The following is a 25,725-nucleotide window of genomic DNA, read 5'->3' on the forward strand; positions in this document are numbered from 1 at the left end:
AGATAAAAGCTAAGTCACTGGTTGAAGTGGGGGCTGGGGATACTCAAGCCCACCACCCAGCACTCTCCGCTTCTCCACCCTGAGTGCCCTGGAGCCACCTCACTGGAACCTCTTTTTTTTTTTCTAGTTTGCTGAGATAAGCAAATCAAGGGGAAAAGACTACCTATAAGCAAAACCCTTATATGTAGTAATAATAGTACTAGTAACAATAATAATAACAATTACAAGTATTTGCTAATATTACTCAGGACCTGTTATATAGGTACATGTACAGGTACATGCTCTGCATACGTTATTTCATCTGTACAACCACAGCCTTAAAAGATAGGTAATGCGTCATTCCCATTTTATAAATGTAGAAACTGGGGCTGAAAAGTAATTTGCCTAAGGTTACAAGCTAGTAAGTGGCAGCGCTAGAACGCTAACCTAATTCTGTCTGATTCCAAAACAAAATTCCGGAATGTTAATGTGATTCCTTTATGTGTCTAGAAGCCATAGAGCTATTCTTAGGGACTGAACCGGAAAGTCTAAAATTTCTTCACTAGTCTATTTCTACTTGCGTAAGATCTTAATAAATGGCAGTGTTGCCACTGAGGTCTACAGGCTAGCTGAGGTTAAACTGTTATAGACCTCCCTCCCATGCTTTTGAAATTTTAATAATTGTTAATAATCCTAAGTAAAATGAAGACGTATTTTGCCAGTTTATATTCGAGAACAGCCAGAGTGGACTGAGTAATAACTTCAAGAGCCACAGATTTGTAGGTGCCTATCTCGTCTTTTTTTGGAAACCCTGGTGGCCTAGTGGTTAAGTGCTACGGCTGCTAACCAAAAGGCCGGCAGTTCAAATCCACCAAGTGCTGTTTGGAAACTCTATAGGGCGGTTCTACTCTGTCCTATAAGGTCGCTATGAGTCAGAACCGACTCGATGGCAATGGGTTTGGTTTTTTTTGGTTTTTGTCTGATCTTTTACATTTTCATCTCTCTCCTCTTTTTTCTAGTTAGCTGCAATAAGCAAATTAAGGGCAAAAGGCCAGATTCTTACAAAAATAGACCCTAACAGCATTAAAAGGAAACACATGGACCCAGAAGATGTCCTGGAAGTGAAGGAACGTGTAGAAAAAAACAACACATTTTCTCCTCAAGGTATTGCAGATTTCAAAGTTAGCAGTGGGAAAGAGAAACCATTCATAAAGGACGTGTTCTAAACCATAACCAGCATTCCTGACATCAGAAGTCATTGTTTTACCTCTGTATAGGATACCTAAATAGAATTTCTGCCATCTGGAACTGATTGGTTTTTATAATCACATTAAATCGCAGTGAAATTGTGCACAATGTGAGTAGCTGGAGAAAGGATTGTTCACTGGATCTCTGTACATGATTAGTGTAAAGACTTTTTTTGAAAGAAGTAAAATCCCTTTGTCTTATATTGCTTTATTTTTATTTTTAAAACTCTGAATGTGGCAGTGTTACTTTAAAATCAGTTTGTAAGTAGGATTTTTGTTGTTTTTGTCTATTATCATAGTCAGCTCCCTATTTTAAGATGAAAAAGAAATTCTTATCTAGTGGCCAAATCTGCCACCACCTCATATTCCAGACTCTACTTCTCAGCTCATTTCTTCTTAAGAGCTTTTCTCTGCTGGTACCAACTGGGGTAATAAAGCTTGAAGGACTGGCGGGCAGAGGAAGAAAGGGTAAAGGGAGGCTGAGTCAGCGGACCACGCTGGCTTTCTGAAATTCTTTTCTTAACGGTTAATGTTTTCCCTTTCTGCTCTAGCTGAGGATGAGTTGGAACCTGCTAGGAAAAAATGGAGAGAGCAACTTGCCTACCTGGATTCTGAAGAATTTCAGAAAATTCTAAAAGCAAAATCTAAGCACACAGGGATCCTCAAAGAGGTAAGAGCCCAAAAGACCAGGGATGATGTAGATTCAGTAGTCACCGGCCCTGACACGCCCATGCCCCTTTTTAATAACACATATTTTGTATTGCTCCCTTATTATCCTTAAGTAAAATTCATGGATAATGTAAATTACATACGCTAGTAATTTCAAAAATACTAGTATAACATCCTAAATAATTCAGAAAAGGAAAATAAATATGTCTGAGTTGTACATGTAGAAATGAATTAGTGTATGTTTTTGCTGTGTATATTCTCACGGTGTATATTCTCAACAACAAAAATAAAGTATTTTTTTAAAAAAGGAAACTGTAGTAATAATAGATATTTCAATATGTAGATGCTTGGGCACAGCTACACTAGACAAAATACAGTTGGCCCTCTATACATATCCATCGGTTCTGCATCCACGGATCGTTACTGGTGTGTACTATGTAGTTAGGCCTACAATGATTGTGTCTGTACTGAACATGTACAGACTTTTTTCTTGTCATTATTCCCTAAAATTACAGTATAACAACTATTTACATAGTATTTACTTTGCATTAGGTATTACAAGTAGTCTAGAGATGACTTAAAGTATATGAGAAGTTGTGCATAGGTTATATGCAAATGCTGACTCGAGCATCTTGGATTTTGGTATCCGTTGGGGTCCTGGAACCAATACCCCATGAATACCAAGGGACAACAGTAATGACGTAGTCAGAGACTTGCATTTGTAAGGGTAAATGAGATAGATAGAAATGAAGACTGATAATACATGTGTTTTCTTGGGCATATTTCTTAGACAATGTGATTTTTTTTTTTTTTTTTAACGATGAATAATCCTGGGAAACTTTCAAACCAAGGTACAGTTGTCCCTCAATATAGGTGCACTCCTGGAATACGCAATGTATATTAAAACCATGCACAAATATTTTAGGGTTGTATATAAAACAGTTAGATTCTAGGGGTTATAATCAGGTTTTTTAGCCACATGATGTCCCAGACAACATTCAGAAGCCACATGGAAACAATTCTTTGTTGTGTGGAGGACTGTTCAGTATTGAACCGTTGCAGAAGGTGCAGCATCCTTAGTCCCTGCCAGTAGTGACCTCCAATCACTAGGATGACAAAAAATGCTCCACACAGTTTCAAAATGGGTCCCATCAGGGCAATACTATCCCCCTTTAGTTACCACTGTTCTGAATGATCTGCTCGTCTTTTTGTTAACAAATGACTCACAAGACGGTTAGAACTCATGTCTGTCTCCTGGACTTGAAACTCAGTCAGGAGAGATGGTAGAGCCCACCCTGAAGGACTGTAGAACTGAGCTCTGCCTCACATAGCCACCAGAAGACCTGGGCCCTCTTGCTTTGTGTAGCTGCAGTAACTGCAGAGCTTGACCACCTTCTGCCGTAAGCATCTCTCTGCCCTCACACCTCCTTCCAGTTGTTCTAAACAGCCAGGAATTTCTCCTGCCAAGTGCTTGATCTGGAAAATTCTAAGTCCTCTATTCTGATAACAGACTGGGCTGTTATCACTAGGCAGGTATTGAGTACCTTCCATAAGTTGAGTTTCTAATGGAACAGTAGCAAGAATTTAGTGGGTACTTTACTCATTATGATGCTATTAAGAATGTTAGTGTTTTTGATTTGTGTTTGGTGTTCTAAAAATCACCAAGTAAGTGCTTTCCTATCCTTATGCCTACTGAGGGCTTATTTCCACTTACACCTTCCTTTGGTTTACAGATCATTTGGGTTTTATCAAGTGTCTTCATAAAATTAGCCTCTTTTTTTAGTTTTTTGATTATTATTGAACTGCTGCCTGAGTATATATTGGATTTGCTACAAGGTCTCCTGTATGCCTTATCATTCCAGACTGAGGCGGAGCTGCAGGAACGCTATTTTGAGCCACTGGTGAAAAAAGAACAAATGGAAGAAAAGATGCAAAACATCAGAGAAGTGAAATGTCGAGTAGTGACATGCAAGACGGTAAGCAACAGAGATGGTTGGGACTCATGGCCCTGTTTGTGCTGCTAGTATTGAGAGTCTGTGGGATGCAAGGCCATATCTTGTGACTGAAGCCCTGCACATGTTATTTAATTAGGCTGGAAACAAACTACCTATGGAAACCAAGGATGTGGCTCCCTGCCTGCTTTGGCTGCTGAGCTCTGATGGTAGAGCATTAATGGATGAGGTTCCCCTCTCATCTGACCACAGCTCCCAGCTCTGCAGATAAGCCTCTAACATCTCTTTCCCCTTGACTACTGGATCCAAGTTATTCTTACCTCTCTTTCTCAAGTTCCTAATATATCCTCCATCTATAGTTCACAGTCCCTGGGACCTTGGTTGAACTACTTGACTTGGCATCTCATGTTATGATCAGTTACTGTTGTCTTTTTCTACTTATGACTTAACCTACCAAATTAAGTCTCAAGTCGAAGTGTAATTGCACTTTTTTCCATATTTACAGAATTTTCACCCTATGTCTGTTGGAAAATTCTAAGTCCTCTATCCCCGGCATTAATAAAAAATGGAAAATTTTGAATCTTGCTGAACACTGCTCTTTCCATTACCACTTACTCTACATATACCTGGGTGGCCAATCAGCCAAAGAAACATGTATGAGAAGGGAAGAGGCCTAGTTTACCAAGTATAATTTTCCTGGATTTTTATTCCTTCTAAGACCTTAGATTCTCCTCTATATTTGGGGGTTGGCCTTGAGTCAGATGCCACCAAAAGGCAGGGCTTCCTTTAGCAAGTTTATGCCTTGGAGAATAAGTAAAGGGGATTATTTCAAACAATTTTTAGAAGAAAAAAAAGTCACTATTGCATTATACCTCAGATGACATTATACCTCTGACGACATGGTGAACCTGAGGATATAGCTGGTGATTAGTTTCCTGTTGCTACTGTAAAAAATTATTACACAGTTGGTGGCTTAAAACAGTACAGATTTATTATCTTACAGTTCAGAAGTCTAACTGCACTAAAATCAAGGTGCTAGAAGGCTGCATTTCTTTCTGGAGGCTCTAGGGGAGAATCTGTGTCCTTGCCTTTTTAGCATCTAAGCCCTGCCTGTGTTCCTTGGCTTATCACCTGCTTCCCCCATCTTCAAAGCCAGCACCAATGGGTTAAGTCTTTCTCACATCAGTCACTCTTGACTTCCTGTTCTGCCTCTCTCTTCCACTTACAAGGACCTTTATGATTACGTTAGGTCCCCTTGGATGATCCAGGATGATCTTCCTATCTTAAGATCAACTAATGAGCAACCTTAAATGCTTGTGGGTTTTTTATTTATGTATATGTTTGTTGTTGTTGCATGCCATTGAGTCAATTCTGACTCACAATGGCCCTATATGACAGTAGAACTGCTCTGTATGGTTTCCAAGGCTGTAATCTTTATGAGAACAGACTGCCACATCTTTCTCCTGTGGAGCAGCTGGTCGCTTTGAACTGCCGACCTTTCAGTTAGCAGCTGAGCACCTAACCATTGCATCACCAGGGATGTATGTGTGTGTGTGTAATAAAGTCTTAAAATCAAGGGACTACAGTGAATTAGGACAGACCAACCTAAGCTATTTAGAAATTTATGATATTCTTCTGCCCTTACTATTGTCTTAGTATCACAGAAGATTATTATGTACTTCATGCTTGACTGTAAATTGACCAAGCATGTGAAAAGTGGTATCAGTATGCAGGAGAGTCAAGAAATCACACGGGTCACTGCCGTTAGAAGAAAAGGTGGCGAGCTCCACTAGCAGCTACCTGGGTAGGACAAGAGAACAGTAAGTTATCACTGAGCAGATTAATGAGAGCTAGCTAGTTTCTCTGTCAGAGGGCTTCACTGGCTGTGTGTCCTTCTATTGGTCTCTATGCAGTGTGCCTACACCCATTTCAAGCCCTTGGAGACCTGCGTCAGTGAGCAACACGACTACCACTGGCATGATGGTGTGAAGAGATTTTTCAGGTGTCCATGTGGAAACAGAAGTATCTCCCTCGACAGGCTCCCTAAAAAGCACTGCAGGTATGAGAATTGCCTAGGGTTCTTTCCAATTCTTGGGTGATGCAGATCCGCTGGAATGTTGGACAATCGTTTTATGAAGTTCAAGCCTTATTTCTGAGCCTTCTTACAGTTCCTGCATAATCCCGATACTAGAAATGTTAAATGAAAATTCCTTAAAGGAAAGGATCCTGCCTTCTTCACTGCCATATTCCCTGTACTTAACTATAATGCCTGGCCCATAGTAGGTCCTCAAAAAATGTTGAAGAATTAAACGACATATGGGAAGGGTGGGTTGGTGAATATATGTGTATTTGTTAGGGACTAGGATATGGGACTTTTTTTCATTCTACTTTAAGGAGTTATTTGTTCATTTAAAAAAAAATTAACATTTGTGTGTCTTTTAAAGGTCTTCTGTTTTGTTTTTTTGTTGGGAGCTTGCTTCAGATTCAGAGGCAGAGCTGCTGTTGTAGACTGTTCACAAGGGCATCGTTCCTATAGAATGTGATGTTAATGATGTTCTCTGGAGTTAGGGTTGAGTAATCACTCCTCAGTTTGTAATACATTATTATCACTAGTCCGTTCAATGCCCTTCCCATTTAGGTATCCCCTTCCTCACTCCTATCCCACCCCCCCAACACCATAGTCAACCACGTGATTAATGTTATCCTTTTGTTTGTTTTCTCATAAAATGTGTATCGTATAGCAAGATTTTCAATTTACACTAGTGGTATAATGTTATATATCTCATTTTATTTCTTTTTTTCACTCAGCTGTCTGTTTTTAGGATGTATCTGCTCATTCTGTATACATCTAGCCTGTTGTTTCTAACTGAAAATAGTACTCCATGGTGAGCATCCATCGCATTTCATCTATCTACTCTCCCCGTGATGGACACCCAGATTGCATCCAAAGCCCCTCCACCATCCCCCTACATGTCCCCTTATGGCCCTATATAAGAGTTTCTTTGGGATATACCCAGGAGAGGAATTGACTAAGTAGTACTGGCTTGCTCTCCAGAATTGCCATACCAATCTACACTGCCACCAGACGTACGTGAGGGCTTCCAGATCATCATATCCTCACCAACACGTGGCATTGTGCAACTTTCTAATTTTTGTCACAGTGTACAAAGTGATATCCTATTGTTTTTACGTTTTCATCCATCTGATTATTTATATTTTTAATATCTTTTCATATGTTTTTAGCCTTGTAAATTTCTTCCCTGTTAATATCTTATTCATTTTCCTATTGGGGTTCTTATCTTTTTATTTGCAGAAGTTTCTTGTGTATTTAAGATTTTTGTCCCTTTAGTTTTAATTATTGCAAATATATTTTTCCAAACTATTCTGTTTAAGAAGTCTCTTCCCAATGTGACCCCACGCCCAAATTATAAGATTCTCTCCTACATTTTTTTCTCTTAACTTCATTTTTACCATTCATATTTTGTATCTTTAATTATTCTGGAAATCCTTTGTATAGGTAGTTTAGGGTCATCTACAAATAATGACTCTTCTTTTTCTTTTTCTTCTTATAGTGAGCCAGTTTTCCCAACACTATATACTAAATAGTTCAGGCTTTTCTCCATTGATAGTAATGTCCCTTGGTTGTATTTTAAGTTTCTATATGTCCATGGGTCTGTGTCTGAGATCTCTGTTCTGTTTCATTGATCTGTATGTTCTGGAGCCAATTCCACATGGTCTTTATTTCTTCGGTGTAGTGTGGTATATCTTAACTGGTACAGCAAAGGTTCCTCCCACTCCTTTTTACTCTTCTTTTTCAAGATTGACCTAGATTTTCATATATTCTTCTACATAAATTTTAGAGTTTATTGACTTCTTCAAAAAATTCCAACTAGAATTTTGATTAGAGTTGTATTAATAAATGTTGGGCATTATGTACAAAAAAACTGTGGGCTGGCACTGAGGTTGTCCTTCTCCTGAAAGAGCTCACTCTCCTTCAGCTGGGCATATCACCTTAACTTTGTGTCAGGACTGGGCTGAGTCACTGGGTTATAGCCCTGGTAAAGCTAAGTCTACTTCTCGTTAGCTTCTGGACCTTCAGTGTTTTCCCATGAGAGCCTGTTGTGTTCAAATATTAATCTTTGGTTTCCAAGACTATCAAGAAAAACTTTCCTCTGCTTTTCAAAGACTTTCTGCCTATGTCCCTGCAGCCCCAGAACTCAACAGATACCCCGATGGAAATATCAGCCATTGTTTGAGAACTCCTAGTCTACATCCAAAGTTCTACTGGTGGCTCTTCACCGGAACAAAATACAGGTTCTCAGCTCCCTGCCTGTGCCTACAATTGGCAAATGCTCTTAAGTTAAAAGTGCCTACAGAAGTCAGCTCATCTCCCCAAGGTTCTCCCTTCTCAGATCTGCTAGTTCTTATCTCTACATTCTCTAATGCTTTCAGTAAAAGATTTCTGTACTTTCTTTACTTTTTCTAGTTGTCCTGATGGAAGCAGTCTAAGCATACGTCTCTAAGCAGAAGCAGAAACCCTGAGTAGGATTGCAGTAAATGACTGAAATAATTTTGAGAGGGTCTGATGTCTTTTTATACTTAGTCATCCCCTTTTAGAACATGGAATGTCTCCATTTATTTAGATCATTTTCTGTAACTTTTCTTAGAGTTTTAAAGCTGTTTCATTGAGGTCTTGAGGATGCTTAGTTAATTCTTAGATATGTTAGAGTTACATGTTATAGTTCTAGGTATGCTGTTATTGTGAATGATGACATTTCCTATTGTATTTTTTAATTATTGGTGTAAAGAAATATTACTACTTTCTGCAAGTTGACCTTGCTTCTGGCAAGCTTACTGAACTGTTTTCCAATAGTTTGTAGATTTTTCTAGGTACATGGTCATCAGCAAATAAGGAGAGTTTTATCTCAACTCTTATACCCCTATTTCTTTTTCTATCCTGATAGGATTTGTAGTACCTCTAGTACTATTTTAAATAGTGGGAATGATAGTGGACTTTCAGTTCTTGTTTTTATCTTGAAGCAAATGCTTCTAAATTTCTCCTTTAAGTATCTTTGCCAAGTTAAGGAAGATCTCTTCTATTCCTAGTTTCTGTGACTTTTTATCATAAATACATACTAAACATAATCAGACACCTTTCCTTCATTGTATGATTTTGTTTTCCTTTGTTAGTGTAGTATATTAAACTGTTAGGTTTTTCTGAAGTTAAACTTCTATTTCTTGAGTAATAATCCATGGTGTGAGGTAGCAATAGAAATACACAAAATATTACCACCAATAGATCAGGTATTCGTGGGAAATGAGGCTCTAAGTGATTGCATGTTTGATACCTTTCTATAGCTTTGTCAGAATGAGAAGTACAAGGAAGCTGGTTGGTTAGTTCTACTTTCGCTAGACAAAGTGGCGAAAGAAAGAAAATGAGCTCAGGGCTTCAGAGTCACAGCTTATGCACCACATAAACGACCGCAGTTTCCACGTGAAAGAGAGCCTTATTTCTTTTTTTTTTTAATAATTTTTATTGTGCTTTAAGTGAAGTTTACAAATCAAGTCAGTCTCTCACATAAAAACTTATATACACCTTGCTACATACTCCCAATTACTCTCTCCTCAATGAGACAGCCCGCTCCCTCTTTCCACTCTCTCTTTTTGTGCCCATTTCATCAGCTTCTAAGCCCCTCTACCTTCCCATCTCCCCTCCAGGCAGGAGATGCCAACATAGTCTCAAGTGTCCACCAGATCCACGTAGCTCACTCCTCACTAGCATCCCTCTCCAACCCATTGTCCAGTCCAATCCATGTCTGAAGAGTTGGCTTCGGGAATGGTTTCTGTCCTGGGGCAACAGAACGTCTGGGGGCCGTGACCACGTGGGTCCTTCTAGTCTCAGTCAGACCATTAAGTCTGGTCTTCTTATGAGAATTTGGGGTCTGCATCCCACTGCTCTCCTGCTACCTCAGGGGTTCTCTGTTGTCTTCCTTGTCAGGGCAGTCATTGGTTGTGGCCAGGCACCATCTAGTTCTTCTGGTCTCAAGATGATGTAGTCTCTGGTTCATGTAGCCCTGTCTCTTGGGCTTGTTATTGCCTTGTGTCCTTGGTGTTCTTTATTATCCTTTGATCCAGGTGGGTTGAGACTCATTGATGCATCTTAGATGGCCGCTTGTTAGCGTTTAAGACCCCAGACGCCACTCTTCAAAGTGGGATGCAGAATGTTTTCTTAATAGATTTTATTATGCCAATTGACTTGGATGTCCCCTGAAACCATAGTCCCCAAACACCTGCCCCTGCTTCGCTGACCTTCAAAGCCTTCAGTTTATTCAGGACACGTCTTTGCTTTTGGTTTAGTCCAGTTGTGCTGACCTCCCCCATATCGAGTGTTGTCCTTCCCTTCACCTAAAATAGTTCTTATCTACTATCTAATCAGTAAATACTCCTCTCCCACCCTCCCTCCCTCCCCCCCCATCGTAACCACAAAAGAATGTGTTCTTCTCACTTTAAACTATTTCTCAAGATCTTATAATAGCGGTCTTAATACAATATTTGTCCTTTTGCAACTGACTGATTTCACTCAGCATAATGCCTTCCAGGTTCCTCCATGTTATGAAATGTTTCACAGATTCATCACTGTTCTTTATGGATGCATAGTATTACACTGTGTGAATATACCATAATTTACCCATTCATCCGTTGCTGGGCACCTTGGTTGCTTCCATCTTTTTGGTTTTCGTAAACAGTGCTGCAGTAAACATGGGTGTGCATATATATCTGTTCGTGTAAAGGCTCTTATTTCTCTAGGATATATTCCAAGGAGTGGGATTGCTGGGTCGTATGGTAGTTCTATTTCTAGCTTTTTAAGGAAGCACCAAATTGATTTCCAAAGTGGTTGTACCATTTGACATTTCCACCAGCAGTGTATAAGTGTTCCAATCCCTCAACAGCCTCTCCAACATTTATTATTTTGTGTTTTTTGGATTATTGCCAGCCTTGTTGGAGCGAGATAGAATCTCATTGTAGTTTTGATTTGCATTTCCCTAATGGCTAATGATGGAGAGCATTTCCTCATTTATCTGTTATCCACCTGAATGTCGTCTTTAGTGAAGTGCCTGTTCATATCCTTTGCCCATTTTTGAATCGGTTTATTTGTCTTTTTGTGGTTGAATTTTAGCAGAATCAGGTAGATTTTAGAGATCAGGTGCTGGTCAGAGATGTCATAGCTAAAGATTTTTTCCCAATCTGTAGGTAGTCTTTTTACTCTTTTGGTGAAGCCTTTAGATGAGCATGGGTGTTTGATTTTTATTAGCTCCCAGTTATCTGGTTTCTGTTTGGCATTTTAAATAATGTTTTGTATTCCGTTTATGCCATGTGTTAGGGTTCCTAATGTTGTCCCTATTTTTTCTTCCATGATCTTTATCATTTTAGACTTTATGTTTAGGTCTTTAATCCATTTGGAGTTCGTTTTTGTGCATGGTGTGAGGTATGGGTCCTGTTTCATTTTTTTGCAGATGGATGTCCAGTTATGCCAGCACCAGTTGTTAATTTTCCCCGATTAACTGACACTGGGCCTTTGTCAAATATCAGCTGCTCATACGTAGATGGATTTATATCTGGATTCTCAGTTCTGTTCCGTTGGTCTGCGTGTCTGTTGTTGTACCAGTACCAGGCTGTTTTGACTACTGTGGCAGTATCATAGGTTCTAAAATCAGGTAGAGTGAGGCCTCCCACTTCGTTCTTCTTTTTCAGTAATGCTTTACTTATCGGGATTTCTTTCCCTTCTATATGAAGTTGGTGATTTGTTTCTCCATCTCATTAAAAAATGTCATTGGAATTTGGATCGGAAGTGCATTGTATATATAGATGGCTTTTGGTAGAATAGACATTTTTACAATGTTAAGTCTTCCTATCCATGAGCAAGGTATGTTTTTCCACTTATGTAGGTCCCTTTTGGTTTCTTGCAGTAGTACCTTGTAGTTTTCTTTGTATAGGTCTTTTACGTCTCTGGTTAGATTTATTCTTAAGTATTTTATGTTCTTGGGGGCTACTGTGAATGGTATTGATTTGGTGATTTCCTCTTTGATGTTCTTTTTGTTGATGTAGAGGAATCCAACTGATTTTTGCATGTTTATCCTGTAACCTGATACTCTGCTGAACTCTCAGTTTCAGTAGTTTTCTTGAGGATTCCTTAGGGTTTTCTGTGTATAAGATCATGTCATCTGCAAATAGAGATAATTTTACTTCTTCCTTGCCATTCTGGATGCCCTTTATTTCTTTATCTAGCCTAATTACTCTGGCTAGGACCTCCAGCACAAGAAAGCCTTATTTCTTGTGACAGAGCTGATATTGCCAAAAGCCAAACTCAGAGTCTTATAGTAAGAATGGCTGAATTACAATGCTGATTGAATTCCTAACCTCAAATTGTGTCTGAAGTTAAAGTGAGGGCATTGATTGGAAGAAGTGGGATCCTGAAACTTGGCATGGGGATGTATGGACAGGTAATAAGGAAGCTGGGTCACTAAACTCTGTTAAATCACTCCTGCCAACAGAAGCAGCCCTCTCACTCCCATCTGAAGAGATTACTCCATCTTTGCCAAGCCACCAATCCAGTAAAACCATTATCTCCTCCATCCCCATCTGATGAGATTAACCCAGCTGCGTCCGAAGAGCCTTTTATCTGAGTCATCCCCTGGAGAGGTGTCTGAGTAATTGGCTGGGGTATCACCTAAGGCAGACACCTTATAAAATATTGCTGAATGTTCTCAGAACACTTCCTACCACCCATTTTTGTTTCTAGACCTATAATTAGACTTAAGTACCAGTGAGCCTCTAAAGGTGAAGTACAAACCATGACCCAAGAGGAGGTATGCTATACTCCAAAAGAACTGCTTGAGTTTTCTAATATGTACAACAGAAACCTAGGGAATATATGTGGGAATGGCTATTAAGGTTGTGGAATAATGGTGCAAGGAACATAAACTTGGATCAGTCTGTGTTTACTGATACGTGCCCACTAAGGACAGATCCTTCATTCACTGTTTCAGCTTGAGAGCTTAGGAAAGGAACTAACAGTTTATTTGGTTGGCTCACTGAAGCATGGATTACATGGTGGCCGACACTAAATGAAGTTGAAATTTCAGTCCTGTCTTGGTATACTATAGAGGAAAGAATCCAAAGGCTTAGGGAAATTGGCATGTTACAGTGGATTTATCAGGTTAGACCCACACATGAAGTGCCCAGAGGACACACCTTTTACCACAATGGTGAGGAAGAAATTTGTGAAGGGAGCCCCAGCATCCTTGAAGGCTGCTGTGATTGCTATTTTATATAAGCCAGATTGGACAGTGGGAAGTGCCCTAACTGAATTAAGACACCTAACAACAGTGGGCAAAGACAGGGTGGGCGTGGTTACCATAATGGACAACAGAATCAAAGCAGTAACCAGAAAAGTCTGATTCATATGGACTTTTGGCATTGGCAACTTAGTCATGGTGTCCCTAGAAGTGAAATAGATGGGATATCTACTAAATAAATTTGCTTGATCTGTACAAGCAGAATAATTCTGGGTCAAATGAACAAGAGTCTGACTCAAATTACACGAATAGAATGTCACGACCCCTCAATCAGTTCCCAGACTTGAGCAAGTTTACAGACCCACAACCTCTTGAATGAAGGGGAGGCTGGGTCCTCTTGAGGAAGGATCCCGCTGCAGTGCCCAGAATTTATACTGTTAATCTTTTCTCTGAGCCTTCCCAAAGGGATCTACAACCTTTTACAAGAGTGACTGTTCATTGGAGAAAAGGAAATAATCACACTTTTCAGGCATTTCTGGATACTGGCTCTGAACTGACACTAATTCTGGGAGGCCCAAAATGTCACTGTGACCCACCAGTCAGAGCATTGGCTTATGGAGATCAGGTTATTAATGGAGTCTTAGTTCAAGTTTGGCTCACAGTAGGTCCAGTGGGTTCCTGAACCCATCCTGTAGTGATTTCCCCAGTTCCAGAATGCATAATTGGAATAGATATACTCAGCAGTGGGCATAACTCCCATATGGGATCCCTGACAAGTGGCGTAAGGGCTGTTATGGTAGGAAACGTCAAGTGGAAGCCATTAGAATTGCCCCTACCTGAGAAAATAGTAAACCAAAAGCAATACCACATTCCTGGAGGGACTGCAGAGATTACATTACTGCCACCATCAAGGACTTGAAGGATGCAGGAGTGGTGATTCCTAGCACATCCCCATTCAACTAGCGTATTTGGCCTGTGCAAAAAACAGATGGATCTTGGAGAATGACAGTGGATTATCAAAAACTTAACCAGGTGGTGACTCCAATTGCAGCTGCTGTTTCAGATGTGATTTCATTGCTTGAGCAAATTAATACATCTTACAGTATGCAGCTAATGATCCGGCTAATGGCATTTTCTCCATACCTGTTTCAAAGGACCACCAGAAGCAGTTTGCTTTCAGCTGGCAAGGCCAGCAGTATACCTCCACTGTCCTACCTGAAGCATATATCAATTCTCCGGTCCTATGTTATAATTTATTCCACAGGGGCCTTGATCGCCTTTGCTTTCCCCAAGACATCATACTGGTCCATTACATTGCTGACATTATGCTGATTGGACCTAGTAAGGAAGAAGTGTCAGTGATTCTGGACTTACTGGTAAAACATTTGTGTGCTAGAGGATGGGAAATTAATTCAACAGACTTTCAGGCACCTTAAAAAAAAAAAAAAAAATTTTTTTTTTTTTTTCCCCACCTCAGTGAAATTTCTACAGGTGCAGTGGTGTGGAGCATGTCAAGATATTCCTTCTAAAGTAAAGGATAAGTTATTGCATCTGGCCTCTCCCACAAGTAAAAAGGAGGCACAATGCTCATGGGCCTCTTTGGAGTTTGAAGGCAACATATCCCTCATTTGGGTGTGCTACTCTGGCCTAGTTATTAAGTGTCTTGAAAAGCTGCTTTTTTGAAGTGGCTCCCAAAGCAGGTTGCTGTCCAAGGAGGTCAGCCATTTGGGCCAAATAATCTGGCTGATCCAGTGGTGTTTAAAGTGTCAGTGGCAGATAGAGATGCTGTTTGGAGTCTGTGGCAGGCCCTTATTGGTGAATCACAGCACAGACCCTTAGGATTTTGGAGCAAAGCCCTGCCATCCTGGGCAGATAACTACTCTCCTTTTGAGAAACAGCTTTTGACTTGTTATTGGGCCTTAGTAGGGTCTGAACGCTTAACGCATGGCCACCAAGTCACCATGCAACCTGAGCTGCCCATCATGAACTGAATGTTGTCTGACCCAGAGGGTCATAAAGTTGAATGTGCACAGCAGCATTCCATCATTAAATAGAAGTGGTATATAGGAGATTGGGCTCCAAGCAGGACCTGAAGACACAAGTAAGTTGCATGAGGAAGTAGCCCAAATGCCCGTGGTCTCCACTCCTGTCACATTACGATCCATCTCCCAGTCTGTACCTATGGCTTCATGGGGAGTTTCTTATGATCAGTTGACTAAAGAAGTTTATAGATAGCTCTGTGCAATATGCAGGCACCACTCAATGTGGACAACGGCAGCAGTACAACCCTTTACTGGGACCTCGCTGAAGAACAGTGCTGAAGGGAGATCCTCTCAGTGGGCAGAACTTAGTGCAGTGCACCTGTTTGTTCACTTTGCTTGGAAGGAGAAATAGTCAGCTGTGTGATTATATACTAATTTCTTGGGCTGGGGTCAGTGGTTTGGCTCAGTGATTGGGGAGTTAGAAGGAACATGGTTAGAAAATCAGTGACAAGGAGGTATGGGGAAGAGGTATGTGGATAGACTTCTCTGAATGGGCCAAAGAAGTGAAGATATTTGTGTCTAATGTGAATGCTCACCAAAGAGTGACCTCACCAGAGGAGGACTTTAATAATTAAGTGGATGAGATGACACATTCTGTGGAAACTAGTCATCCTCCATCCCCAGTCACTCCCATCATTGTTCAGTGAGCTAATGAACAAAGTGGCCATGGTGGCAGGGATGGAGGTTATACACGGGCTGAGCAACATGGACTTCCACTCACCAAGGCCAACTTGAGTATAGCCACTGCTGAGCCAATCTGCCAGCAAGCAGCAGAGACCAACATCGTGTCCCCAGTATGGTACCATTCCTCGAGGTGATCAGCCAGCAACCTGGCTTCCATCATGAAAAGGGCAGTGTTTTGTTCTTACTGGAATAGACACTCACTTTGGATACAGATTTGCCTTCCCTAGATGCAGTGCTTCTGCCAGAACTACCATCCATGGACTCAGGAATGCCTTATTCACTGTCATGAAAGCCCATACAGCATCTCCTAGGATCAAAGGACTCACTTCACAGCAAATGAAGTACAGCAGTGGGTCCATGTTCATGGAATTCACTGGTGTTATCATGTTTCCCATCATCCTGAAACAGTTGGCTTGATAGAACAATGGAACAGCCTTCTAAAGACATAATTATGGCATCCAATTTGTGGTACTGTTTCTCCCATAGCCAGGATTCATGGGTCCAGGAATCAAGAGGTGTGGAAATGAGAGTGGAACCACTCACTATTACCCTTAGTGACCCACTCTCAAAATTTTTGCTTCTTACTCCCGTGACTCTGTGCTGTGCGGATCCAGAGGTCTTAGTTCCAAAGGGAAGAAAGCTCCCACCAGGAGACAAAACACTGATTCCATTGAACTGGAAATTAAGAATGCCACACGGCCACTTTGGGCTCCTCACGCCTCTGGATCAACAAGCCAAGAAGGGAGTTACTCTATTGGCTGGTGTGATTGATCCTGATTACCAAGAGGAGATCAGATTGGTACTACATAATGGAGGTAAAGAAGAGTATGTATGGAACATGGGAGATCCCTTAGGATATCTCTTAGTACTACCACGCCCTGTGATTAAAGTCAATGGAGAACCATAGCAGCCCAATTCCAACATGACTACTAATGGGCCAGACCTTTCAGGAATGAAGGTTTGGGTCACTCAACCAAACAAAGAACTATAACCTGCTGAGGGTAAAGGGAATACGGGGTGGGTGGTTGAAGAAGGTAGTTGTAAATACCAGTTATGACCATGTGACCAGGTGCAGAAACAAGGACTGTATTTGTTATGAGTATTTCTTCCTTGTACATGTGCATCGAATTTTTTTTCTTCACTTATATAAGATGTAAACAGGGCTAGTGTGTTTTCGATTGTTCATGTGTCAGTTTTCATGCTAGGTACAAGTATGACTTTATAATTATCTTTAGAGATTGTGTATGGTTTAGGGAGATGCATATGGGTGCCAAGTTGACAAGGGTTGGACTGTGATAGTTAAAGTTATGTATCAACTTGGCTGGGCCGTGATTCTCCGTTGTGGCAGTTATGATGTGGTTTGGCAGCTATGTAATGATGTGATCACTTCCATAATGAGATCTGATATAATGTAATCACCCCCATGACAAGATCTGCTGTAAGCAGCCAACCACTTGAAAGGGACTTTCCTTGGGTGTGTGACCTGCATCCAATATATGTGGATTTTCTGGCAAAGCTTGCTGGCTTTTGCTCTCTCTGAATCCTGCAGCTGGTTCCTCGTCTGACCTCCAGCTCTTGGGACTTGAGCTAGCAGCTTACCTGCTGATGTTGAAATTCTTCAGCCTCTGCAGCCTGTGAACTAGTGGCCTGCTGTCTTCCCTGCCAGTCTTGGGCTTCGTCGGCCTCCGCAGCCTGTAAGCCAGCAGCCTGCTGTCTGACCAGCTCCACTGGTCTTAGTTTTGCTAGACCCTGCAGCCTCATAAGTCAGAAGAAGCCTCCAGCCTGACCCATGGACTTGGGATATTCCTACCTCCTGAACTGCATGAGCCATTTCCTTGATATAAACCTCTCTCTCTCCCTATTCTCTCTCTCCCTATGTATACATGCTTACTGATTTTGCTTCTCTAGAGAACCCAGCCTAAGACAGTAATTATTTGCTATTTTTGTTGTTTTTCTTTTCCTTTTTTTCAAGATCTACCTTGCCAGAGGTCTCTTTATTCTGTTTATGTCTTCAGAAAGCCATCTTCTATCTTAGTGAGTTCTTTCTGTTTTATTGAGTTCTGCACTTATGTTTATAACTTCTGCCCTTGTTTCTTTGAGTTTGCTTTGTGCCTTTTTGACAACTTCAGTTGAATGCTTAAACTCAACTTATTATTTTTAACCTTTCTTGTTTCCTCATAAATATATTTAAAGCCAAATATTTACCTCTAAGCCTTCTGCTTTAGTACTTACCCACATAGTTTGCCATGTAGTATTTTAAATATAAGTATTTCTTAATGTTTTTTATGATTTACTTCTTAACCTAAGGAGTAATAATGTTTAGTTTCTAGATATATGGAATTGTTTCTAGCCATCTTTTTTGTTATTAATTTATAATTTTATTGCATTATTCCTAAAGGACATAATTTGTATGATATTGATCCTTTCAAATTGTAGGCAATTTCAAGATGGACTTTAGTCTTCTCAGGATTTTCTCACCAGGAGATTGTCACCAGCTTTTTTCTTTGCTTGTTTAATTCCTGGAGTCCATATTACTCGCACTTAAAGTTTTTCCAGGGCTGATTTGGGGGACGGGAGCCAGGAACCCACGGTAGTCCATAATTTGTCAGGAATCAGAAGCTGGTTTATGACTTTTTTATAATCTAGATTATAAATTTTTATAAGTATTTGAAGATCGATACCTAATTTTCTTTCCAAAATAGATTACTAAAAATGTTGTAATAGCAAGTGCTTATATAAAACATAAGAGTATCAGAAAAAAGTCTGTTCGTTTAGGATAAGCAATAAGTACAACTCAGAAATCAAGGAGCAAGATGCTTCTTAAGCCTCCAGGTAGTCCTGTTATTTTTGTAAGAACAACTGTTTTGTCAGGAATTTTTCTTGTTAATTCTTGATCAAAAGGAGAGATCTACAGACTTTTTCTATAAAAGGCTAGAGAGTAAATAGTTTGGACTTTGTGGGTCATATGATCTGTATCACAACCATTCAGCTTTGCTGTTGTAACACAAAAGCAGCTATAAATAAACATGGGCATAGCTGTGTTCCAGTAAAACTTTATTTACAAAAATAAGTGACAGGCTGGATTTGACCCACAGGCCATAGTTTGCTGACCTAACTAGAACAGTGATTTGTTCATAATACCATCGTTGATCCATCAGTGGGCTGCAAAGTTCTTAGTATAGAACCAGTCTAAAAATATAGTGCCCCTCTCCTTTTTTAAAATCGTTTTGGTTCTTAAAGCCAACTTTAGAACAAAGAGAGTAGGTGGGCTATGGAATCTTTTTCTGTTCTTAAATAGAACTGGGCTCTGTAAAGAATTATCAAGCCATTGATCTACAGGCCGATTGGAATAGACATTTCTTTCCTCACAAATAGGCCTCAAGATAAGCTTCAAAAAATGAAGAGGACAATAATGTATAGTCTGTTTGTTTCTCTCAAGTAGAGTTCCTCAGTGTTTATGCCACCGAAGCCCACCTGAATCTGAATAACCTCTCCCATTAGAAGCGGTGGTCTACCTGGGCACCAACCCTTGATTCCCTCACGAGTCCATTCATAGACTTATTTAATCATTCAGTAAAATGGTTATGGTGGGCATCATGCTGTGCTTCAGAAATTGTGAAGAACAAATCAAACATGGTCCCTACCCCCAAAAAGTCCAAGTGAAGAAAACAGACATTGATTTACTAGTCATTCAATTGTGTAAATTAAAATCAGTCTACATGCTTGAAGGAAAGGCATATGGTGCTATTGGTATATGAGCGTTTCTGGGGAGATTTTGGTCTCACAGAGGGAGATGATCGAGGAAGTCACTGAGTAAGTCACTTTTGAGCTGATAAGTAAATGGTGAAGGAAATTAAGGAGGCCAAGAGGGGAGTGAGCAGTCTAGATAGAAGAAACAGCATGAGTAAATCTCTAAGAAGCCTGTGTAAGGTGGGGAAAGTTTCCCAGATACCAGGTGAGTTTCTACAAGCAGAGAATCACTGCTGTAGAGCTGAGGCAGAAGTGATTTATTCCTTTGCCCAGTGAAATGATCAGGACGGAGAATATTAATCTAGAAGTGTTCTGAAGCTATTTGATTTAACACACAACAACCCACCCCCATTTAAGGGATAAAAAAAGCAAGTGGAACCTATGAAGCAGACTAAGGAGGGTATGGCTGGAAAAGGTAGAAGGAAACTAAGAGCGAGTACAGTGTTGTGGAAGCCAAGAGAAGAGAGTGTTTCAAGAACAAGGGTTAGCTGCGTTACATACCAAACACTAAGTGTGATAAGTACAGAAAAGTGTTCGTCAGGTTTTCAAAGGGACGTCTCTTCCATACTTTAAAAGGAGGGAAGGAAAGAAAAGGATGTGTACTGTGCAGGTACGCTTAAAGGTTTCTTGGCAGTAAGTTGAGGGGGTTCCTCTCGAATGGCTTGTTTTCATTGTAAGGAAGGAGATGAGGTTATCTGCTGACAGAGAGTTATAAGGTGAGTAGTTTGAGGAGAATGGAGAAAGTTTGAAGGAGTTGCTGTGGGGAGCAGGGCCCAGGAGAGTACTGATTCATGAAATAATGGATGGATTGATGGGCTGCATTGCACTTTATAAATTTATAGTTTCCAGTCTGCATGGGTTGTACTCAGCAGCCAAGAGGTAGGTGTAGAAGAAGCAGGCCATTAATTGGATACAGGGCTTGGGTTTTGCCAAGTGGAAGAAATGAAGTGTCAGAGAATTGCTAAAAGCTAGGTAGAGAAATGACAGAATGGTCTTCTTCCTTGAGTGGAAGTTGAAGAATGGCAGAGATGGAAACATATCTAGGTCCTAGCAACCTTCTGATGGATAGAGGGTACCTCAGCCTTTCAGGGCTGGTTACAGGAAGTTCAAGTCTCTTGTAGATGGATAACAACCAGCCTCTACAGTGGGAAGGCGGAGAGGCTCAGAGCTGAGACCATGGCATGCTGACTCTCAGGGAAAAAAAGATGAGGCAGGCCAGGCACTCCCCTGCTCCCAGGTCACCTCTGAAACCCAAGGGTGCTGGAAAACATATTTCTGTAACTTATATTTCTTTTCTCTTTTTATCTTCCTTCCCCAGAGTAAACCTAGTAGAAAATGGGCTTTCACTGTTGTGTCCACATTCCTTCTTAGGTTGGACTGCCCCACCGTGTTAAAAATGAGGGCAAGGGTATCTAGACTCTTTGAGTAGTAAAAGAGTAAAGGTTTTTGGGTTGTGAAGAAAAAAGAAGAATTATCCAGACTAGAAAGAAGATTCATCCTTTCTTGTTGCATCCTTTTAGCTCCAGAAAAGGAGAAAGGGGCAAGCCACAGGCTAGTCTCCCTCAGAGGGTTCACTTCCTAAATCTGAATCTCACCCCAGCAGCCGTCCGTCATAAACCAGGCTTGCACTCATCACATCCAGTTGGTTAAACCCAGTTCACGCGGAGGTGACTCTGACTCACGGTGACCCCATGTGTGTCAGACTAGAATTGTGCTCCATAAGGTTTTCAGTGACTGATTTTTTAGAAATAACTCTCCAGGCCTTCTGAGGCTCCTCTGAGTGGACTCGAATATCCCAGTTTCTGCTTAGCTGCCAAACACAACCACCAGGGACACGGTGTTAACAGCCTTGTTATAATATTATATGGAATTCCAACTCCGAAGTATCTATAGCTTGTTAAGGAGTTGAAGACCATATCTCAACTCATTGGAGTATTTATTTTTAGTATCATTACCATATAGCCTGAGATTTGACCTATAATATGAGTGTCCCTTTGATCAGATTCTCTTTGAAATTGGATACTCTTCCCCTGAATTAAGCAGTGCTGTCTTTATGTGTGGCCCTGTACGTCACCTGCTGAGTAAATCTACATTTTCTGTTGCAGTAATTGTGGCCTCTTCAAATGGGAACGGGACGGAATGCTAAAGGTATGTCATTTGCAAACTGACTAATTTTAGAAACCCATGCAAATAATATTGAATCATTTCTGATTAAAATATTTTTGTTTTTCTAGGAAAAGAAAGGCCCAAAGATAGGAGGAGAAACCCTGTTACCAAGAGGAGAAGAACATGCCAAATTTCTAAATAGCCTTAAATAACCGTAAACTTCAGTCATTTTCCCACCTCTTGCCTTACGTCTGGTGGTTCCAGAAAAGCAAAAAGCAAGGTATTGGCTCTGTGTTGCCCACGTACTCATTGATGCATTCAAAACAAATGCGTATTAAGCCCATAAACTTTGCCTGCTTACCGTCCTCCATCGTGTTGGTTTGACAATACCAAATTTGACTTTGACATTGGAATAGCAAATCAAGGTATCGTTGTCTTTCCTGTTTCTCCCTGTTGATGGCTACATTACTGCACTCACACAATGCCACACAACTGAAGGTAAATCAAGAGCCATATTTCTGTATCTCTGAATTACAAATTGTGCAGTATGACTTCTTTATCAGGATAAGGTTCTATGTGGACACCCAGAGGCAAAAAAAAAAAAAAATTAATATATCTTAACTCTCACCCCAGGCAAGTTGCCCAAGTTCTGAGCTTCTGTTTCCTTATTTGTAAGTAAAGGAAGGTTGGACTAAGTCATCTTGAAATGGATCTCTTAGAACTTAGATTCTACAAAAAGTAACTTTTTTCACATCTAGTTAATTATGGTCTTGATGTACTGATATTAAAAGGCAGATACCTTCTTTTGTTCTACTGTTATATCTGTTTTGTTCTTTGAAATTGATCAAGTCATTGAACCCACTTTGCATTTCAGTTATTTTATGTATGTGTATGTATGGGCTCCCTGTGCCCTTATAATATTATGGAACTCTGTAATCTAATTTTAAAGTATGGTTTTATTTAAGTATGGTTTAAAGAGACTTGGAAACCTCAAACCTAAATGAATGCAGAATTTGAGAAACTGTGAAGCATGACTGCAAAACAAACATCCCATAAGGACAGAATCCCATGGAGTTAGGAATTTTTAGATACCTTATTGCACACATCAATAATTATAGGTCAAACAACATGTAAATTACTACCAAAAAAAATCTTCTAAGGAGATTCCCTTGCCTGGACAACTTGGTTTTCCAAATGTCATTTGACCTAAGTGAATGCTAGCACCACCTAAAGATTGGGTAAATTGGTAGGAATATTGTATTGAGATTTGAATTCTAGTTAGATTAGGTTTTCCCCAATATGGCATTACATTAGGAACAAAGTATGTATAGGAGGTTTTAAAGAGTCAAAAATAAAATTCATGTGTCTTAGATTTCATAAAACTCTGCCCATACGGGTAGAAGGTGCTGTGCCTGACCCTTGTGTTTCCCCTAAGGTTATACCATAATAACTATACTTAAAGGAGTAATTCACTTTTTTTTTTTTTTTTTTTTACTGACTAAGGTGTTTAATTCTGAATGAAAACCATAAACCACTTGACTATTTTTAATGGTTCATTTCGGGTAGATGTATTTGCCTGAAATTTAAAACAGAGTTATGTATTTGAAGTAAGTCACAACCAAACTGGAACACCAGGAGGCCCTTTAATTGAATGATCCCCTTCCTGTATGAGAAATATGTTTTTATCTGGGAATTGTTATCACTTGTATATTGTATATGAGAAGTGTAATATTCTTATAAAAGTTGATGGTGAGCTGAATCCGGATGCCTTCCTTTTTAAAATCTAATATTTTTAAATGATTTAAAAATGTGTTCAAGTTACTTCTCTGTTATACCAGATCCTAGGTTGCGGGGGTGGGGAGTGGTATTTTATTTGAAATGCTTTCTGTATGTACTTTCTTACACTATGAGATACTCATTCAGGGATAAATCAGGGGGGCAGGGTAAGGGTAGTTGGGGGAGTCTTACTTGTTTGCAACGAAAATATGATTCACCAGTGAGATCAGTATCTTATTCCTATCTCCTTTATCAAGGTGTATTAATTGCTTTCACATAAATTCAATATCTGTGTTTACTTTTCCCATAACCTGTCTTTGATAACTGGAGTTTATTGTATAATCACAGGCCTGATGGCAAATTTTTTTTAGCTTACTTGGATCACTACGTGGAGAAAAGCCACACAACAGTAATAAAGGGGGTAAAAGCTGGAAGCCATTTCACCCAAGACAGGACGGATAGAACTGGAATTATATATAGCCTTTGCCATCAAATCGATTTTGACTCATAGCAACCCTATAGGACAGAATAGACCTCCCTGTAGGGTTTCCAAGGCTGTAATCTTTACTGATGCTGACTACCACTGCCCCATCTTGCTCCCGTGGAGTGGCTGATGGGTTCAAACTGTTGACCTTTTGGTTAGCAGCCAAGCACTTAACCATCAGGCTTCTTAAAATAATATATAAAATGTACGTTGTAATACATATATATAGTGTTTCCCAAGCCTGAGCAGGGTGCGTACATAGTGATCTAAGTAAGCTAACAAAAACTGGCTGTCACGGGAAATCTGGTTGATCTGAACGTTATAATACTTATAATGGATTTTTTTTTTTTTGCATGCTTTTTTCTGTTTAGAGAAATAAATGATGTTTTAAAGAAAATCATCATCTTTGCGTTTTTAAAATAAAATAGATTTTCCTTAACAAACAAAAGGAAAGGAAAACTGAAGAATTTTAGATAATAACGATTCAGAATAGCAAATAAAGAACTTCTGAATGACTGGCGTGTAATCTTCCCCAAAGGAAACTTAAACCATTAAAAGCTTCAGGTTGAGGCACAGCAGAGCTAATGGGAAGAGACTGCATGAATTGGTTTTCTGTGTAGAAGCTGATGATAGAAGTAAAACTTGAAACAGTGACGAATCTGTGAAACATTTCATAACATGGAGGAACCTGGAAAGCATTATGCTGAGGGAAATTAGTCAGATGCAAAAGGACAAATATTGTATAAGACCACTATTATAAGATCTTGAGAAATAGTATAAACTGAGAAGAACACATTCTTTTGTGGTTAAGAGAGGGGGAGGGAGGGTGGGTGGCAGATGGTTATTTACTGATTAGTTAGTAGATAAGAACTACTTTAGGTGAAGGGAAGGACAATACTCAATACAGGGAAGGTTAGCTCAACTGGACTGGACCAAAAGCAAAGAAGTTTCCGGGATAAACTGAAGGCTTTGAAGGTCAGCTGAGCAAGGGCGGGGGTTTGGGGACTATGGCTTAAGGGGACTTCTAAGTCATTTGGCAAAATAAATTCTATTATGAAAACATTCTGCATCCCACTTTGAAGTGTGCTGTCTGGGGTCTTAAATGCTAACAAGTGGCCATCTAAGATGCATCAATTGGTCTCAACCCACCTGGATCAAAGGAGAATGAAAAACACCAAGGTCACAAGATAATTATGAGCCCAAGAGACAGAAAGGGCCACATGAACTAGAGACTTACATCATTCTGAGACCAGAAGAACTAGATGGTTCCCGGCCACAACCGATGACTGTCCTGACAGGGGGCACAACAGAGAACCCCTGAGGGAGCAGGAGAACAGTGGGATGCAGACCCCAAATTCTCATAAAAAGACCAGATTTAATGGTCTGACTGAGACTAGAAGAATCCCGGCGGTCGTGGTCCCCAAACCTTCTCTTGGCCCAGCACAGGAACCATTCCCGAAGACAACTCATCAGACATGGAAGGGACTGGACAATGGGCAGGAGAGAGATGCTGTTGAAGAGTGAGCTACTTGTATCAGGTGGACACTTGAGACTGTGTTCACATCTCCTGTCTGGAGGGGAGATGGGAGGGTAAAGAGGGTTAGAAACTGGCAAAATTGTCATGAAAGGACAGACTGGAAGGAGGGAGCCGGCTGACTTAGGGGGAGAGTAAATGGGAGTAAGGTGTATATAACCTTATATGTGACAGGCTGACTTGATTTGTAAACTTTCACTTAAAGC

At 40.2% G+C, this 25,725-nt stretch overlaps 1 protein-coding gene across 2 annotated transcripts in view; it reads left to right on the forward strand.

Annotated features, from left to right (window-relative positions):
• Positions 1–24,695, forward strand: part of MCM10 (minichromosome maintenance 10 replication initiation factor) — a 47,401-nt gene extending 22,706 nt beyond the window's left edge. Inside the window, exons 15-20 of one of the 2 annotated variants that reach the window (XM_003410732.4) lie at positions 999–1,143; positions 1,778–1,896; positions 3,758–3,871; positions 5,761–5,906; positions 21,725–21,767; positions 21,854–24,693. In XM_003410732.4, the coding sequence (XP_003410780.1) occupies positions 999–1,143; positions 1,778–1,896; positions 3,758–3,871; positions 5,761–5,906; positions 21,725–21,767; positions 21,854–21,937 (651 nt within the window). In that variant the 3' untranslated portion in view covers positions 21,938–24,693. Of the gene's footprint in view, positions 1–998; positions 1,144–1,777; positions 1,897–3,757; positions 3,872–5,760; positions 5,907–21,724; positions 21,768–21,853 lie in introns of both variants that reach the window. The other variant, XM_010590724.3, reaches the window with a different exon arrangement.
• Positions 24,696–25,725: the final 1,030 nt, after the last annotated feature.

Source organism: Loxodonta africana, chromosome 4 (assembly GCF_030014295.1).
Source record: "Loxodonta africana isolate mLoxAfr1 chromosome 4, mLoxAfr1.hap2, whole genome shotgun sequence".
NCBI lineage: Eukaryota > Metazoa > Chordata > Mammalia > Proboscidea > Elephantidae > Loxodonta > Loxodonta africana.